This window comes from Cyclopterus lumpus, chromosome 3 (genome assembly GCF_009769545.1).
Source record: "Cyclopterus lumpus isolate fCycLum1 chromosome 3, fCycLum1.pri, whole genome shotgun sequence".
Lineage (NCBI taxonomy): Eukaryota > Metazoa > Chordata > Actinopteri > Perciformes > Cyclopteridae > Cyclopterus > Cyclopterus lumpus.
Genome location: NC_046968.1, coordinates 9,105,682 through 9,126,107, shown reverse-complemented (window position 1 = coordinate 9,126,107; position 20,426 = coordinate 9,105,682). Strand labels below are relative to the sequence as shown.

The 20,426-nt window shown below is 41.7% G+C and overlaps 1 protein-coding gene across 1 annotated transcript; it reads right to left on the bottom strand.

Annotated features, from left to right (window-relative positions):
* Positions 1 to 2,612: 2,612 nt before the first annotated feature.
* On the bottom strand, positions 2,613 to 6,441 carry mnx2b (motor neuron and pancreas homeobox 2b). Its single transcript, XM_034528599.1, has 3 exons — positions 6,027 to 6,441; positions 4,411 to 4,571; positions 2,613 to 3,365 (listed from the first exon to the last, which is right to left on the bottom strand). The coding sequence occupies exons 1-3, from the start codon at positions 6,439 to 6,441 to the stop codon at positions 2,967 to 2,969; spliced, it is 975 nt and encodes a 324-aa protein (XP_034384490.1). The 3' UTR covers positions 2,613 to 2,966.
* Positions 6,442 to 20,426: the final 13,985 nt, after the last annotated feature.

The following is a 20,426-nucleotide window of genomic DNA, read 5'->3' as shown; positions in this document are numbered from 1 at the left end:
AAAAGAAAGAAAGAGGCGGCCAGGTCGTCAGCACTTTAGTCCGTTGAGGGAAACTGACAGCATTATCAGCAGTGACTGTAATTTACGCAGGGATTTTTTTTAATCAACATGACTGGTATGTATTCAGATTAAATTAGACGAAAAACGGAATCAATGACCTCTAGATATTGCTGCGCTGCTTTATCAATTAGCTGTGATTTTTTGTTCTGAGGGGCCTGCGTCATAAAACAGGCCAAATGCCATTCATCACGCGGCTGACAAGTCACACAACTAAATGAGCTCCTATTGATTCGCATGATTTTTCATCAGCCAAATTAAAAGCTGCAGTTTGATTGAGGTTCGGCCTGCAAGCTTGTTATGTATTCTATTCACCCCCATTAAATCAAATCTGACAAAAAAAAGTTCAATGAAAAGTCCTCTGAAGTCCTTTGAGTTAACTGGAAGCGTTGATGTGGTGGATTGGACCGGATGTGTGATGCTGCTGCATCCGGCCTCAACCAGGTTGGTTAAAGTCACTTAAATGACTGCATGTGTAGATCTTAAGAAGATGCGCATGCTTCATTTTGTTCGATGTGCTTGTCTCTATTCCAACCAGGTCACCAATTGTGAGAGGGGTTAACCAAAATAGTGAACTCCTATATTTACACAACTGATTTAACTGACCTGTGTGAAGCTGAAGAGTAGAGAGCAATAACATGTGGCTGGGGGCAATCTTTGGTCAACATATATAAATAGTCGCTCCTCGTGTCTCACAAATGTCAAAATTCGTGACTTTGTAAAATAGAGATATTATGGTTGAACTGTGTTTGGTAGCAGATATCAATATAAAACATTCGATAAGCCAAAAACATTTGAAGTGGGAATATAGTTCAGATATATGATCCTCCGAATTAATCGACAAGATGTTATCATTGCTTGGAAAAGGTAAGGACAAGTAAAGCAAATACAAATGAAACGTTTGGAGCATTTTATACTCAAATGATAGCACATCACTGTATTTGCCCAAATCTTCAGATAACAGAGCCATAAAACTACAAAACCACTGACCAGTAAAGGTCTCTCCAATTACTTTTATACAATACAGTTTTTTAAAAAGTGACTTTTTACTCTTCATTTCGTGGCCATTCAGCTGAAATCTATCTGTGGGACAATAAGTACCCGATCAAGAAACCGTAATCTGATGACTGCGTGGCAGCAAACCACGTGGAAAGTGATACTTTCAATCGTTTAAGTGGGATCCATAAGTCTCTGTATATGATAACACTGAGACTCTTGACACTTTCTTATGGTTTTTCAGCAGAACCCATGTGCTAGTCTCCACTAAAAGAGTGTTTAAATGCACTCCCAATCACTACAGAGGGGTGTGAGTGTGTGTCCAGCCAGTTAAGAATGCATTTAATCACTATATAAACATGTGACATGTGGTCTGAGAAGGGGCCAAACGACACCGTGCTGCATGTCCTGCAATCTGCTCTTTAATCACAACCCTTACATGGGCGGCCATTAAAACGCCCCGTCGCAGTTACAGTTACACACACTCATCATGCTGTTGCACTTGGAAATTAAAATGGGCCCGCGTGACATCACCATCAGGCTTTTGATGGCTTTACTTCCTCTTCATCAGCTTAATTATTTGGCTATCAGTAAACCCCACAGAGTAATTAATATCTGAGAGCTTTTGTAATAAATTTAAAGTAAGAACTGAGAATTGCTTTTTGCTTTTCTTTGCTATACCAGCGGATGTGAACGAGAAAGGAAGAGGTTGAAGGCGCCGTGAACACAAGGAGTGTTTCTTGTTGTTGTTAACCCTTTATGTTATTCCTTTCTTTTGATCAAGTTAGTATTTGTCTTAATATTACTTTTTATGTCTGTCTGTCTGTCTGCCTGCCTGCCTGCCTGTCTGTCTGTCTGCCTGCCTGCCTGCCTGCCTGTCTGTCTGTCTGTCTGCCTGTCTGTCTGTCTGTCTGCCTGCCTGCCTGCCTGTCTGTCTGTCTGTCTGTCTGTCTGTCTGCCTGCCTGCCTGCCTGTCTGTCTGTCTGTCTGCCTGCCTGCCTGTCTGTCTGACTGCCTGCCTGCCTGTATTGAAATACCTCAACATCTATTGGATGGATTGCTATGACATGTTTCTTTGACGTTCATGTTCCCCAGAGGATGAATCCCAATGGCTTTGGTGGTCCTCTGACTTTTCATTTAGCTCCATCAGAGTAAAATGTCTTTGTTTCATCACTAAATATCTGCAAAACTTGAGATGTCATGCTTAGATGCCAAGCTGGCGAACGTGGTGAAACATAAGCATGTTGGCATTCTTGATAAAGGCTAATCGGGAACATGGATCACCAATGTAGACATTTTTAAGTTTATTTTTTATTTTGCTCTATTTTTTTGTATTTCACAGTTACACCACAAACAAGTTTCAGATAAATACATGTGCGATTCATCTTTGCAATCATTTCAATAAATTAAGTTCATTTACATGGAAGTGACAAGAACAGATTCATGAACACCATCGAGAACAGAGGAATCCCACCAATATTGACACATGATAATGCACAAAAGTAATACGTGAGATGTTCGACGGCGTGTTATCTTCAGTCACAACACCATGCACAAAGCTTGTCTACGTTGTATTTTGTTGTCTTCACGATGCAGTGGAGGCATTTCCACTGTATACGCATCCACTGTACGCAGCCTTCAGCCATGTGTGTTCACTGGGTGGAGCTCCAGCTGTCAGCGGATGGAGCAAAGACGAGGTCACCGGAAGGTGATTGGCATCGAAACGGCAACATTTTGGGAGGAAATGAGAACCTTTTTTTATTTTATTTCTTGGCATGCTACGAAATGTACAGTAGAGAAGATTTTATTCACAGATGGTTTATAAAGTATATTTGTGGGATTGTCCTTGACCACAAGCACAGACGTGTCCCAGTGTAAAGTGTCTGTAATTCTCAGGAAACCAAAGTGTCTGTTCACAGTCCTGCCCCGATCTTCCTGTCACCTCCTCCTACTTCCTCCAGCTCCTCGTCAGAGAAAGGGCTGTGGGGATTGTAGCCAACATCGGTGCTGCTCTGCAAGAAGTCCGTGGCTCGCGGCATCCCAACAGGAAAACCACGCTGGACGTCCTCCTCCTCCTCCTCCTCCTCCTCCTCCTCTTCCTCCTCCTCCTCCTCTTCTCCATCCTCCAGATCGAGATCTATCCCTCTGTCGTCTGCGTTCGCAGTTTGCCGGCTCTCCTTTGTTTTGTCTTTGGCTGTTTTTCCTCCGCTGCGTGGCTGCTTGGCCTCAGACTGCGAGGCGGAGGAGGCCTGCTCCTTCGCCTTCCGGCTGCGTTTCCACTTCATCCTCCGATTCTGGAACCAGATCTTGACCTGCCGAGAGAGCAGAGGGCAACGGACATGTGTTCACGAGATGGTCCCACATATTCTTTTGCATTTTCCCACTGATTACACATTTTCTTCTGCAGAACTCCAAATACAACTCAAAAATCATTGTTCATTGATTATGCACATAACTCTTTAACTTTGCTCTTATAGCTTTAAACTGCATACTTTTAATATATCAGTGTTGTTGATTAAATATACTCTCATATAATTCATCAATGCTACCAGAAATATGACGGAAAATGTATTGAAAGTAGAAACAAAGAACACAATTTAAATCTTACATTGAAATCCTAATGCATTAAAGTCTTTGTTTAGTTTGCGGAGAAATTAACTCAGTTTAGACATTACAGTATCGCAACAATAAAAAATAAAAAAAGTGGGTCGTAATGTGTAATACAATCTGCATCTCCGCATGTCATATTTGCCCTTAATTTAAAATAAACTCCTCTTTTTTTAAAATTAGAACATAACGTGACATTTCAGCATGTCAGTCACAAATTGTTGAAAAAATGAACAACTGTTTTAAGAGTGAAGGTATACTTCATATAACAGTTCACAGTGACAAATGCATTACACACTGTTGCTAATGGGGTTTTCTTTCACTTATTGTTGTAAGGCTTTCAGACAGCTCATGTTTGTTTTGTTTTTTTAAGATACAAATGTTTACACGATTGTATTGGAAATGTTATTTGCCATCAAGCTGTTGAACTCTGATTTTTCTGTTATTGCCATAGGGATAAAAAGAGATTTCTCAATAACTCAATCAATTATCCTGGTTAAATATCTAATAAATAAAACGCCCAGGAGTCATCCAAGTAGTCCTGCTCATATTATACTAACGTCTGTTAAAATCCAGTTATCCTGCTGGACTGTTTGTGTTCACTTAGAGACTGAGAGCTGAACAAGAATATTATGTCTTAATTTCAGTGAACTTTGTCCTATATTCAACGGGATGGGTTCTCTCCTCCTTCTTGTTTGATACATTTTTACATTGAAATGAACCCTTCGGGTCGTGAAGTGGTCTTCCTACCTGTGTTTCAGTCAGCATGAGTGAGGTGGCCACCTCAAAGCGTTTAGGTCTGGAAAGGTATTTGTTGAGCTTGAACTGGTTCTCCAGCTCCAGCAGCTGCTGGCTGGTGAAGGCGGTGCGAGGCCTCCGGCACTTCCCCAACAGCCCGGCCTGAGGGCCCGCTGGAGGAGGAAGAGACAAGTTATCAGTTCCTGGCTTCGCCTGAGTGCACATACATTTGTTCCTGATTTTATGGCAACTTATTTGATATCACAGATTGATGGGATTTTTTTTTGTTTTTGTTTGACAGGCGATGTCTGAATATTTTTGTTTTGATAATTCAAGTAAAATTTATTTTTAAATATCTGCCCTTTAAATAAAATATGTTGCCAATAACTGCCAGCAGTCTTATGTATTTAACACCAAGGACATAGGAAGTCCAATACATTGTGTGGCTTAACAGGCCCACATATGCCCGCACTCTCCCTCCATCATTAACTATAATAGCTTTACTCCAGTTTATTGTTGACGGGGGGACACGGCAGAAGCGGCCGCAGGGGCCATAAAAACACAGGCATGCCATTAACTTAATGAAAATTCAATGAAGGCTTTTGGGATTTTATTGATGAACTACAGAGCGTTTTAGGTGTTTGTTTATAGTTTCTTCATCACACAAAGACAATTTTCATCGTGTTGGCGTTTATAGAGAAATAAATGGGCCGAAATTAAAATATGACACACGCACACACACACACACACACACACACACACACGCAGTCAACAGAGGCCAGTAGTGTTCAGGGCGATGTGGCTGTTACCACAGAATATATGACAATCAGCGGCCGCCCTTATAATAATAATAATAATAATAATAATAATAATAATAATAGTGTACAAAGCATGGAAAACTTAAATAGATTGCAAATAAAAAATACACTGCCTGGAAAAGGAATTCAGGACAGAAAGCTGTGTCCCTTTGAAGAATAAAACAAAGCTTACACTGCCTGTTTGTGTCTCATGTACAAAATTATATTTTTTTGTAAAAAAAACTCTGACGCATATGGACAAATTATCCGTATCAGACTATAATTTGGATACTGAATTGAGTATTCTTAAAAGGGAAACAAGATAACAAACTCACAATAAACAAGCAACAACTAAGAACGGTCTATTAACGTATATGCACATCATTCATTAAGCCTGTTATCTGTAATAATTGCATATATAAATTTGAGACTAATATTGATATTAATAATCTCAACAGAATACAAATAGTTTAGTCAAAAATCAACTCGGTTTCATTTGACTGTAAGTGTTTGTGTTCAATGAGTTTACAACACCTGAGCGGTTCTTCCGAGGTCAAACCATCTGATTAGAAGCTGTAAAACCCGATAACACAACACAGATATGGCTTTGTGTAAAATAAACGGAATTGAATTGTTTGGAGAACTGAATTAAAACAACTTTTTATATTTATTTTTCATTTTCTATTTTGCTTTTACGTTTTAAATTCTAATTGTATCATATATTTAAACTTTTTTTTATATATACAACTTTATTTCATATTTCCCACATCGGCCTGAAGATGAAGCAAACGAAAAACAGTCATATAAATATATATATATATATATACTTACTGGTATAATCTGGCAGTCGTGGCATCATGAGCCCGGCGCGGAACCAGTGCTCCAGGGGCAGAGACCCCGCCATCGCAGCCGCCTTCAGGTGCTCCGGGTAGGTGTGTGTGAGCTGTGTGAAGCCGGTGTACGCGAACGCGGGGTGCTGGCCACCCAACGCGGATAACGGGTACATGGGTGCATGATACATGCCGGGAAGTGAAGCAAGTCCTGGATGAGGGAGAGTTAGAACCCCCGGTTTGTGGAGTAATCCTTGAAGGTGTGCGGCCCGTGGAGACGGGGTGTCCGCGCGGCGGCAGGAGACCGGGCTGCCTGCGGGGCTGTCGCTGCTCAGACCGGGGGAGAGGTCTCGACTCACGCGGTTCGTCTCATCAGCGAGCAGGGCGTCAATTCTGAAGTTTTTGGATTTTTCCATGACGGCTTCACACACACACACACACACACACACAAAAAGAAAAAAAGTGTCAAGCTTGGCGGATGTGCACCTGTGCCGTGCGTCGGCGCGCAGACAGCGGAGCCTCTTCCACTCACAAACTCATATGTTCTCCTTATCTTCTCATGAAAGTTCAGGCCGGACGGAACAACACAAGTTATGCTATTCACAAATGAACATTAATACATGCTCACTTTCTATGTTAACGACGGAAAAACACCTTTCGACGGACTAAATGACTGACGTGTGCATGCGCATTCCTCCATCTGTTTCCTGGAACTGTACCTGCATATTAAGTCACTCTGCAACATATAGGCTACTGTACGTCCGTCTTGGTGTTTACCACTAACTTCACAAAGAGGCATGTGTCTCACTCCATCAGCCGTCCTTCCCTACCCCTGCAGGGCGCTGAGAGCTGGGATTGGCTGGAGGCTGAGCTGCTCTGACGGGGCTCTAATCAGCTAATTACTCGCTCGTTTCTCCCCCCAGAAAGCATTCAGAGTGAGGTAATGTCCAACCCTTGTTCCGCCTGCAAACACCTTCAACTGCATCAAAGCGCGGAGGTACATTAGAAGATTAGGCGATTGTATTTCCAGTATCTATCTTACTGCCAAGCTCCTCATACTCACCACAGATTGCATATACCTTGCAATAAACAAATACTTATATATTATATTGTCCAAACTAGTTATTAGTTCTGCAAACATCCTCCACAACTTAGCAACCGACATTGGCTGTTTGTCAGCAGAATTGAGATTTCTGCTTGGTGAAGTAAAAAAACAACAACTAAAAACTAAAATGCATTGTGTCAAGTCCAGTATTTAAATCATTAATATTAATGGCGTGCTTCATTCTCATATACCAATGCCATTAAAGTTTACGAGCAGGAATTGCACACAAACCATATCAAAGTGTAATGACTTGGCAGAAGAGGCTATAAGTTAATTGGCCTTTTGCTTTAGGTGAACTAATGCCATTTTAAGACCTGAAGCGGAGGTGCATGAGTTAAAGTGAAGTCGGTCTATTCTTTTCAATATATGATCGCATGTCTGCAAGCTCTCCGTTATTTCACTGGCACAAATAGAACCTATCCATAATAATCGGCTTCAGGATAAAAACCGTAATGCATGCAGACATAATTGGTTCGTCAAAATACAAATTAAGATAATGCTTCTTATTTGAGGCCTTTTGTTTATATTGAGAATCTGCATCTTGATGAAAACAAATAGGACCAACATGATGCTCACTATTGATTCAACTTAATGTGAAAGAAGATAGGGAACCTTTTTGAGAATGCAAGATGCAGATCTCTGGGCCTAAATGAAACCATATATAGCTTTTTAAATAAACTAAGTGTTGCAGTGAGGGCCGGTCAAGTCCCTCCAACAACCCACACAATAAAAGCCGATCGTTAATTGTCGAGACTTTTCAAATGTTGTTTAAAATATTCTATTTTCTACTAAATACTGAATCTTTTATCTATTTAAAAAGTAATCACATATGTGCTCAGTATGTGGACGCCTACACTTTCCGTGTATATTTTAACTAGAATTACCGCCAAGAGGTTGTTTGATTTCGTCTGCCGTGTTGCAGTTCATAATTTCTTCGGTTTATCCTATTAGATATTTGCGTGAAATGCTTATGGCAAATTCATTCTTGAGTTATGGCCAAAAGTCCTGAGGTCACGGTGACCTTTGACCACCAAATAATAATCAGTTCAACCTTAAGTCCAAGTGGACCTTTGTGCTAAATTTGAAGAAATGTGCGTTAAGGCGTTCCTGAGATATCACATTCATGCGAAAGAGATGGACATGAGGTCACAATGACCTTGACCCTTAACCTCCTAAATCTGATCAGTTCCTTCCGAGTGTGTCTGAAAAGTGAAACCACTGCCAAAGTGCCTTACACTTTCATTCTTGTCTAATGTCCATCAGGGGGCCTCTAATGTCCTTTTACGTCAAAAAGAAGTCTGATGGGATGTCTAAAATGACCCCACTTCTCACTGGATTTATTACTTGAGTTTTTGGTCCCAGTCGCTATAGCTTTAATTCTTCTCAATATAGCATGATGTTTAGGTCGTGACCTTGTGATTGACAGGTTGCTAACACGGCGTTATCCGGTCTTTGTGTTTTCATTTCAGAATGTTAACCCTTTCAGTGTTTAAGAAGGTTTATTGGGAAAGATTTGGTTGGCAAAAAATGTCCTCAGTGTTCAGTTGTACCTTCTCGTGTACTGTTGCAAAAACCAGGATGGCGACGGCCAAAATGCCCAAACTGCAGGCTTCAAACCCATAACCCACAAGTAATACATTCGCTCAAGGCGCTCCCCAGATATCGCGAGAATGTGAAGGAAGTGATATCACAATGACCTTGACCTTTGACCTAAATGTAATTAAAAGTAGAGGTTTGTGCTAATTTTGAAGATAATTTTATTCATGAACCGGACGGATGAAGTTAAAACATAATGCCTTCAGCTATAACTGTCTGGGCTTAAAAAATAAAATAAAATAAAAAATAGTGAACATGAGCTCAGTGTTGCTCTGCAGGTGGAATACATATTGTTTTGCATGACGTTATTCTCCCACCTGTGTCTGCAATAATAAGGTACACATTTGAGGATCGATTTATGTTTTTTATTCAATGCAAAAGTGGCAGGTTCACTGGTTCATGGTTCATGGTTCACAGTTCACTGGTTCATGGTTCATGGTTCATGGTTCACAGTTCACTGGTTCATGGTTCATGGTTCATGGTTCACTGGTTCATGGTTCATGGTTCACAGTTCACTGGTTCATGGTTCATGGTTCACTGGTTCACTGGTTCATGGTTCATGGTTCACAGTTCACTGGTTCATGGTTCATGGTTCACTGGTTCACTGGTTCATGGTTCATGGTTCACAGTTCACTGGTTCATGGTTCATGGTTCACTGGTTCATGGTTCATGGTTCATGGTTCACTGGTTCACTGGTTCATGGTTCACAGTTCACTGGTTCACTGATTCACTGGTTCATGGTTCATGGTTCATGGTTCATGGTTCATGGTTCACAGTTCACTGGTTCACTGGTTCACTGGTTCATGGTTCATGGTTCACAGTTCACTGGTTCACTGGTTCATGGTTCACTGGTTCATGGTTCATGGTTCATGGTTCACTGGTTCACTGGTTCATGGTTCATGGTTCATGGTTCACTGGTTCATGGTTCACTGGTTCACTGGTTCATGGTTCATGGTTCACAGTTCACTGGTTCACTGATTCATGGTTCATGGTTCATGGTTCACAGTTCACTGGTTCACTGGTTCACTGGTTCACTGATTCATGGTTCACTGGTTCATGGTTCACTGGTTCATGGTTCATGGTTCACTGGTTCACTGGTTCATGGTTCACTGGTTCATGGTTCACTGGTTCACTGGTTCATGGTTCATGGTTCACAGTTCACTGGTTCACTGATTCATGGTTCACTGGTTCATGGTTCATGGTTCACTGGTTCATGGTTCATGGTTCACAGTTCACTGGTTCACTGGTTCACTGATTCATGGTTCACTGGTTCATGGTTCACTGGTTCATGGTTCATGGTTCATGGTTTACTGGTTCACTGGTTCATGGTTCATGGTTCACTGGTTCATGGTTCACTGGTTCACTGGTTCATGGTTCATGGTTCACAGTTCACTGGTTCACTGATTCATGGTTCATGGTTCATGGTTCACAGTTCACTGGTTCACTGGTTCACTGATTCATGGTTCACTGGTTCATGGTTCACTGGTTCATGGTTCATGGTTCACTGGTTCACTGGTTCATGGTTCACTGGTTCATGGTTCACTGGTTCATGGTTCATGGTTCATGGTTCACAGTTCACTGGTTCACTGATTCATGGTTCACTGGTTCATGGTTCATGGTTCACTGGTTCATGGTTCATGGTTCACAGTTCACTGGTTCACTGGTTCATGGTTCACTGTTTCATGGTTCATGGTTCACTGGTTCACTGGTTCATGGTTCATGGTTCACTGGTTCATGGTTCACTGGTTCACTGGTTCATGGTTCATGGTTCATGGTTCACGGTTCACTGGTTCACTGGTTCACTGATTCATGGTTCACTGGTTCATGGTTCATGGTTCACTGGTTCATGGTTCATGGTTCACAGTTCACTGGTTCACTGGTTCATGGTTCACTGGTTCATGGTTCATGGTTCACTGGTTCACTGGTTCATGGTTCATGGTTCCAGTGTTTGTTTGGTTTTATTAATCTTGATGGCAAACAATATCTGTGAGTTTTTTTACTCTTGCTCAGTCAAAACAAAACATTTCAAGGTGATGGACAATTTTCCCCATTCACTGAGTTTTCACGGGCCACATAATTAATCAAGACACTATTCGTCCATTAGTTGCAGCCTTGCAGACACTAGTCACTATGACGACTACATTGAATTGCCTCTAGAAATGAAAGGCTAACGCTGCAGCTGTTTGGTCTCCAACATATCCATCTGAAGGAGTTTCACCATGTTCACATGGCTTCATGGTATTTCACTTGACACGCCTTCAACAACAAGCAGTCAGCTACATACGTCACCATGCCTCCAACCAAAACGCCTCTAAATCGCGTGTCTGAAATGAATAAAACACTATATATAGCCTACATGGGGCGGGAGAATCTCCACAAGACTCATGCGATGTAATTGTCTGGTGCACGTGTACGTGTGCGCGCGCGCGAAGTTGACCTTCAGAAAATTGGAGCTGTCTTGCATGTCCTGCCCATCTCTTTCTCTTTCTCTTTCTCTCTCTCTCTCTCTCTCTCTCTCTCTCTCTCTCTCTCTCTCTCTCTCTCTCTCTCTCTCTCTCTCTCTCTCTCTCTCTCCTCCCCCAGTGTGGCTCTGTGTCGCTCGCCCTCTGCTCTCTGTCTCCGGCTGCTTTCTGCCTGCTTCTCTCAACCTCGTCCACCTGCAAAGCCTCGTTGCTTTGCTTTTATGATTTTAAAGTAATTTAAATAGCCAGGCCACGGGTGAACCCGTCACCGGGGCCTGATGACGGAGGCGCGCACATTACATTGAATCGGTGCCCTGAAAGTGCGCTCAGCTGAGCGGCGGCGCGCACACGGCGGCTCCCCGTGAAGAGGTCCGATGGCGCTGCTGCATGCTGCGCCACGATAGACAATATAAGTTCTTTTTTTTGACTTGGGGTCTGTCTTAAAAATGAAACCCCGTGTCTCAATGAGCGTATATGCGTTTAAATAGATCATGATCATATTAAATTAAAACAACAAATGCCTTAAATGCTTTGCACATGTTATTTTAGGTCGGGAGCAGAACATTCAGGTTTCCAGTAAAACCTCCAACTTTAAATGATTTAGACTGATAAAGCAAGCAAGCAAGAACGCACGTTTAATTAATAACATACATTAATAACAGTAGTTTTTAGACAAACTATTTGAGCCCAGTTTGGGGGCTCCAGGGCACATATTTCTTGTTGGGGCCCCATATGAGGAAATCAAACTAAGCACAACTGTATTTAGGAAATACATGAAGATGAAAGTTGATTTTTAAACAGCCCCCCCCCCCCCCCCCCCCTCTCTGAGACTTTGTTGGTAACAGTCACCTTCCTGTGTAATAGATCCATTAAGTTTCTTTGTGCGTTTGCTGCAATAAAACCCTTCCTCACATCATCTAACCTGATTGCCATTCAACATTTTAAATGACAACTGAGATACATAACTCAAGTTTTCAAGATATTTGTACTGTATAGTGTGACATTCCAAAGATATCTAAGTCAAGAATGTTTCATCAGCGATGTGTCTGTCAGCAGGTAAAATCTTAATTTGCCCAATAAGTTGTATGACCATTGGGGTTAGCTTCACACCGATAAATAAATATATATTGATCCTTTAGGGTCAAACCTTTCAGAGGTCAATGTGCCACAGTCCAGCACGATGGGACCGGTCTGATTTACTGTGTGCCGACCCTTCAGCAGCGTGGAGTAAAAAACAACAGCAACAGAAAGACGCATCAGAAGAAAGTTTTATTTATCTCAACAGACACTTCTGAATAATCTAAACTCTCGCTACATTCTTTCACACACATGTCCTCACATGCACACGACCCCTTGAACCCTTCGCAGAACATTCACACCGTGAGAAGACAATCGGTTCAAAGAGACCGCCGGCCCTTGACGTCGCACTACAAAGCCAGAGTTTATCGACGGGATGTGTCAGTAAACTTAGCGGCAAACGGGAGTTTGCTGAAACATTAAAGAGCTTATCAGCAATTACAGGCATATTTTTCAATCATTACCACAGCCCTGAGACAGCCTACCCATGTCCTTAAACTAATCCCTGTGTGCTCTTGTGCTCTCTGTCGTTGTGTAGTCAGCACATTATCGACTCCCACTGGGTCACTGATCCTCGCTGGTTTATTTAACCACTGATAAAGACTCTGTTGATAAGTGAGACTAAAGAAAGTTCAGGAGCTTCTACCGATTGTCAGTCTGATACAACGGCTCAACTAAAAACACGTCAACACCATGCAACGGAGCACAACAGACACAGATTCCCTGTCATACATGTCGCTGCATCACGATTCGACTTGCTCCGTGCGTGTGCACATTCCTGTGCATCTGCTCTCCCTTCAGGTTTGTCGTCACACATGTAGCTTTCAGGGCCGCTGTCCAGTAGCACCAGTTTTCCCACAGGGTCCGGAGTACAACGTCCGGGCCGCGGCTGTGATAAATGGTTGGGGTGCACAATGGGCTTTCTGTGCATTGGAAATCAGCGATCCGTCCCCCCTGGTAAAAAGGCTAACTCCCACACCGTTAAAGGTAAATAATAAATCAGCTCACTTTCTGCCAGACCTTGAGACCAAAAATAATGTTGTCTCATTAAGGAGATAGAGGTAATTTATTAGCGTTGTGCTTCTCTTTGCTGCCTCCGTACACTGTTCCCATCATTTATTAACCAATATTGAGCTTTGCCATATGACATCCGCCCACTGGATGTGAATCTCCTTCTGTCCGTCTTTGTTACTGTAATCTCTTGGTGCTGGTGGAGGCAAAATGAAGATGTCTGCTTAAACTGAAACATTTTCAAACATAGTTTATTTTCCAGTTGTGCAGGAGGAGCTACTAGGAAATTAATGAAGATATGTGTCATAGAGCAAAAACAATGCCAAAGCACATTTTCACAATGCCCCTGATCAATAACCACTGTAGTCTTTCATGTTGTTCAGGTATAGGAAAACACATGAACATCAGCCTCCGAGTTGTAATTTAGAGTCATAAGATATGTTAAAGAAAAAATACAATATTAATATTATTAATCATCAATTCAGCTTATTTCAAAGTAGCTACTGTTTGTTTATATCTGATTTCACTTATTAACAAACCACTCCAAATACATAACACAACAAAAGTAGGCGATTAAGCCTATTTATCTGTGTGACTGCAATGCCAGAATAATAGCTTGGAATACTGGAATGATGCAGGTCGTCACGCAGTGGAAACAACGGGAGGTTTTCCTGTTTTGCTCATTCTGGCTCCTTTGCGTTAACGCAGCATGATGATGTGATGAGTTATGATGTCGGACAGCGGAAAGGCTGCCGCTGGTCTAAAGCCGGCCCTGAGAGCCGTAACGCCAATAGAGGCGTCACCTCAGAAGATGCTTCTGAGGTGTTGTTTAAAAGGTCAGCTCCAAACTGTAGCCTAACAGATTCCTAATTGGGTCCAGTCTGCATCCCCACATCCTGAAGCAAGACCCGGCTCACATTTGGTCGTCTGGGACCAGAAGACAATCAATGGCCGTGTATTAAAGTGGACACAACTGATAAACCACAATAGAGGCAGAACAAATAAAACAGCAAAGGGTTCAGAGTCTGCTCGACATCTAAATTGGGGGATTCCAACCGTGCGACTTTCCAATCTCTTTCCCAGCTCACCTGTTTATTTTTTTCCACACTGGAAACAAAAGCTTCCTTTCAACATAATCTGATCTAGTGTCAGTTTTATGGCCATTTAATGGGTCCTTCCACCTAACAGCCCCGTGTTTTACTATCACCCATACAAGGGCCCCATTGTGCATATACATGGGAGATAGGAGATAAATGCACCTTATCTGCCACAACAAGACATCATTACTTTCACCCTGCTATCTACCTGTGCCTCTCCACCATGCATTATCTGGCCACTTATGAGGACATTCAGAGCCATCAAGTGCTTTGAAGATCTCCGCCAGTTGGATGTTTGCTCTCTCTGATTCCCCCGCAGATCAACTCACACTGTAGAAAGTGAGTATAATGTCGTTTAGCCATACCGTGCGTCCTAAGATGACATTTAAATCTGCCACGTAATTGCTACTTTGGGGAAGAGGCTTTCCGCTGTGAGGAAATAGCCCACAGCATGTCTTCTTATTGCCCAATTTGCCTGTAAACACTATATCCAAAGGTTACTGGGAGGAGAAAGACAGACGAGCGGTGGGAAAGATATCGCGAACAAGAGGTTTCTTTTTTAAGTTAAAGCAATTCATCCACATGCAGTAATTGTATTAACAAATTATCAAGTTTGTCCGCAAAGTGTTTTGGTTATTTTGCATCGCCTCGGCTTGACCAGCAGTCGACTGATTAATACGGCTGCTTTAAAACAGAAGAGGCGGCTGAAAAAATGTATCTGTCTGAGGCCTGCTGGCGGCTCATTGGATGGACGGCATCCCAATTTGTACAGACGTGGATGAAGCCTAATGACTGGAGATTTGACTTTTCCGTATAGCTCCACCACGAGGGTCACCTTTGTGGTTGTAAGGGACGCGTCTCGACAACTATTGGATGGATTATCATGAGATTTGTTATAGTACAAATATAATAGTCACTCATTGGTTCATGTACTGCTGTTTTTTAAGCCTCTGATACAACCGAATTCTTAATACGACACAATTATCTTTCTCATTGGCTTCACTTTTCAGACCTGGTATAGGTTGCCACAACTGGGTTATCATTACTGCAGAAAATAATGGCCTTGGCTCTACCTGGTCTTCATCATGTAAATCCAGTGTTTCCTTACTTTGTTGAACTGTAATCTCGCTTTACTCTTGTGTGCACAGAGCAGCAACTAATTCACTGTTGAGGAAAGAATATATAAACAAAAGAGAAAGTACTGACAGCTGCTGGTTGTGGGGACAGAGAGGAAGGACATCTGAACTAGGACGCATTAGTAACATTTTGAATAAACAGATTTGAAGAATCTTGAGGTTTCTTTGTCACTTCGAGGACATGTTGTGGGCCGTGTGTGAAGGGCCATGCACATTAGAAAACACATTCAATCACACAACAGGCTAATCTTTTAATGACTCTTTTTGTGGTAATGCTAGTAGTGCTGCCTCCCATCGGGTCATTTCCATTTCTAACACAGTCAATGTAATAAATAAATAAAAAATAAAGAATTTAAATGAATTGATCAGTCACTTGATGGAGCGCTCCTAAAATCTGTCAATCTATGGAATTGTGTCAGATGTAAATCACAGCATTGTGGTGTATTTTAATGGCTCTCAATTGATCAAAACGTCGTCAGAGGTGTGACAAAGTGCGGTGAGTCCAGCTCCTTTAGCAAAAGAGCTCTGATGCAGTCAAAATAGACGGATCTCCATACGTTTACCTTCATTTTAGTACATTTTAAAGGTGACAAAATTAGATCGGAGTAAATTGGCGTTAGTTTTTTTTAACGTTCAATAAATGTTCAGTCCTGAAAGAGACACTTCGGTTGCATTTTTCATATTTAAGCCTAAGATTCGCAGTACAGCATACAATGCACAGACTTTGAGGCACCAATGGAAGTTTTGATGCAATCATCTCTGCCTCATTCTCTCGTCTTTTCTTCACCACTTTGTTCATTCAATTTGTCTGTTTATGGCTACAATGGGAGCAAGGTCAGGGAGCTCATCCCTCTCTGTCAGTGTGCTAATTGGTTTGAATAACCTGCCCCTCCTCCCGATAAACTATGTGCTCAGTCTTGACGGTAGCCTAAATCCTTTTTAGTCACCCTGTAACAAATAACTAGAGGAGGACACATTCTCCATCTCCCTTGAAATAAGAATGTGCTTCGCAGGTGTCAAACCGTCATACTTTGAGTCTAATCTGTGCTTATTGTGTATCGGTAGAGAGAAACAAGACTCAAAGACGGTATTGCTTAATCTTTTTTTTTACCATATTAAAATAAAGACTTTAAGTCATATATTAGAAAAGGTGTAGATCTCCCCCAGGTGTGCCTGCAACAACTCCTGTAATTAAATGAATACAACCCATAATTGGCTAACGTCCAATGTATACCTTTGTGTATCAGATCCATAGACTTAATACAATGAGCGGACATAGTCGCAGTGACATCCCCCATTGGTTTTGTAGCCTTGAGTTTGGTATTTTGGCAATCGCCAGCTTGGATTTTTGTCGTCGCCATCTTGGTTTCTTGCAACCAGTGAACGTAAGTTACCATGTTTGGACTGCAAAAGAGTGTCACCATCACCGTGGTAGAGACACTGTATACGGCTCTGGTGGCGACATGTCCATCACAAGGTTGCTCCGCCCTAAATCATACCTTACTTTATTGTGTATTTTACTCTAAATGGAACCATAATTCACTAAATAAACACCATGCTGTATTGAAGAAGACTTGAAACTATAGCGTTTGAGAAGATACACTTGTTGTTTATAATGTTTTTTGAGGTCATAAATAAAGTAAGAAGTAGGGTCATTTTCTCAAAGACTATAAAACCGGACTTCTTTTTGCAACTTCTTCTTTTGTCCAAACAAAAAGTTGTAGGCTGTGAAACAGTTTTTTTTCCCAGTACCAAGCTTCTAATGTTACATTAATCTAAAGCTTCTTCAATGTATACTGAGGATGACATTTTGTCTGAAATTTCGGTGTAATAATTTATGACATTTCCTTTAAAGGGGTTGTATACACATATTATTTGTACCAATGTACACAATTGCCAAGGTTAAGATCTTTCTGCCCTTCAAACACTCCTTAATAAGTCAGTCATAACCTAAAAAAAAATAAAGAATATGCTTATATTTATATATAATTAAGTTTTAATTTACTTCAGCAGCTGTTACAACATTTTATTGTAACTAACTTGCGTCTTTGATATTGTGTGTGCTTTTGCTTCTGGTTTTTAGTGTTTTTGTGTTTTTGTGCCTTAAAGTAAAGCACTTGAGTTGAGTTCCAGTGATTTGTCTCCTGCTCTGTCTCACACTGTGCCAGCCCAACACAAAACTTCAGTCACTAAGTACAACATCCACATCCTGCTTTTCACAGCGCCATCGTAAGCAAAGCACATGGCAGTAGATGTAATGCCACTACCGGTGTTGACTTAGGTGGTTCCTAAAGCAGTAGTGTTTCCGCAAGTGTAGTTTCACCAGAGTCCCTTGAGAAAACCTGTCCTTTTGCTGCAGCAGGGTCTGAGAGTCTGCATCGCTCAGTCCTGGTTCTGGTTCTCCCGTGCCTCTGTTCCCTCCAGCGGGGCCCAGGAAAACCGCCTGGGCCTCCAGCAGCATGTTGGTGTTTGCTTCCAGCTGGAGTCTGAGCTAAAGGAATTTCTGGTGAACCTGCATGATTTTGTCTGATTTCACACAGAATCTGACTCCATGACATGACAATGATTAGGGATTATGACTCCATCAAAGGTAAAGGAGGAGTTCAACTGATGTTCTTTTAGAGCAACAGAGTCTGCATGAGGAGGAGGTCAGAGTGGATGGATGGGTCAATAAAACATCAGACATTCCTATTGGAGACAGCTGTTTATTTGACTGTTTCCTACCCAGAGTCAGGTTTTCTTTTAACCATCACTACAATTGTTCTCTAACCTCAACGGCGTGGTTATTACAAACTACCTACTTGTTGTTAAATGTGGAGGAGCGTTAAAGACCACCAGCTAAAAATGTGTCCATAAACTGTGAAATCCCTGTTGGGTGTGGTTACGTCGAGATGCAACAGAGCACACTTGTGACCACACCCATCAGTGATGCATTTTCAGTCTACTATTTAAAGTGCCACTATCTTAGTGAGGCTTCAACCTTCCAGACTAAATAATTGAGAGCAGCAGTGTTCAATGGGGTATTAATCATCTTATCTAAAGAAAACCTATGGACATGTCAGTAGCTGTGAACGCAGACCAGAGAAAAACTACTGTAGTATGATAGGTGTTAAGTGTTGGCCCCAGCTGTCTGAAGTTAATATCAATATGGATTGCTGCCATTATGTTGGATTAAGATGGGAGAAACATGAAGAACATAAGAGTCTAGTTCATCTCCATTCTGTGTGCGAGTTCTCCCATTAAATATTACTTTCCATGTACAATGTTTTTAAAAAAGCTAACTGAATGTGCCTTTAATGTCCTTTTCTTGCACCGGCTCCTTCCCTCTCCTGGTCCCCTCTCTCTCCCTCAGGCTGTGCGCTGGCCCTGACAATGCAGCATTATGTAAATAAATTGTTCCATTAGGTGCATTGTGTTCTGTCATCAGGCCAACAACACTGGGTTATTAATGGACACGGCCTCCGCTTTGATTAAGACTAAAGATTTATGAAAAAACACACACCCAACATACTTTGCGTTACACCTCACAGAAAATGACCTCATGAACGTCACCAAACTGGAAGACACCTAGTCTGTTGTTTGACCGATACATGACCATTTTCACACCAATATTCTCGGTGGCAAAGACAGAGACAGCGAAGACAGTAAACATACTATAACATGTAAAAGGCTGTCAGAACTGTCAGGTGAAGTCAGTACAATATCTCCACATGAATTGGACTTTTATTTGATTATTTGTTCTACACCACGATGGTCTGTGTTAATATAAATACTGTACATTATCTCCAGTGCTAGATAAACAAGTGATGGAGGCTACAGCCATTCTAACGGCTCTGTGAGGCGTCAAAAAGGCATTTGTTTTCTGTTTAACACCATTGGTGGTCTTGTAAAAACAGCTGCTTCTTTTGAAGATTATTATACATTTTTAAGCTTATTTTGTTAAAAGTATCAACGCTTCCATAATGCCACCTTACCTCAAACTCACCTGCATTCTGGAGTGAACTTACTCCTATTTCACTGAATAATCTGCTTGACATTGTGTCACACGTCTCCTCCGGAGGCCTTGATGGAAGTATTAGAAGTCACTGCCTCTTATCTTCCCTTTCCCAACACAGCGTTTAACTATGACTAGCTGGACATCCACAATACCTGAAAAAGAAGAAAGCCTGAACTGATTGCATGAGAGTCTGTAGAGCAGAGTACCCACGAGTGGCCTTCGTTAGACGGGCGAGAATTGGAAAAGGGTCAATTTCTCGACTTCAGTTTGTACGCGGCAGCCAGGCTTTTGACAAACGCTTAACGAAGAGCGCATGTTCATTCTGGCCCACTTCATTGGCTCCCTGTACCTTTTAAGGATTCAGTTTAAGATTCACATTCAGGACACCCTCAAATATTTCTGAACCCAATACTAAGGACCAAGATCATATAAATGTCCCACAGTTCACCCTAAAAAAAAGAAGAGGTTTTAGCTCCAACATCATGCGGTTGCCTAACCCTCCCCGTCAGATCAGCATTTTGATCCATTTTCTGTTTGCAATTTGATTTGATTTGTCTTTTAATTCTGCTTTGTTTGTCCCACCAGATAGCCTCCCTGTTTCAGCTCTATTGGTTTTCATGCTGTGTACTATGGATTTTTATTATTAACTGTGAAGCACTTTGATATTGCTGTTTTTGAAAAGTGATGTGGGGCCCTCATTAACAATGGACACAATAACAGGAACTGGACATTGACCCCTCAATATTCTCATTTATTTATTATTTTTATTGATTGTTAATCGTTTCCTTTATTCACCTGGCATGTGTGTATCTGCAATTGAGGCTTAAATTGTGTGAGAGGTCAATGCTGGGTTACGATGAGGAAAGCTCATGCAGGCACTTGGGTCAGCTCAGGGGTCCTTCGGGAAGAAAGCGAAGGAA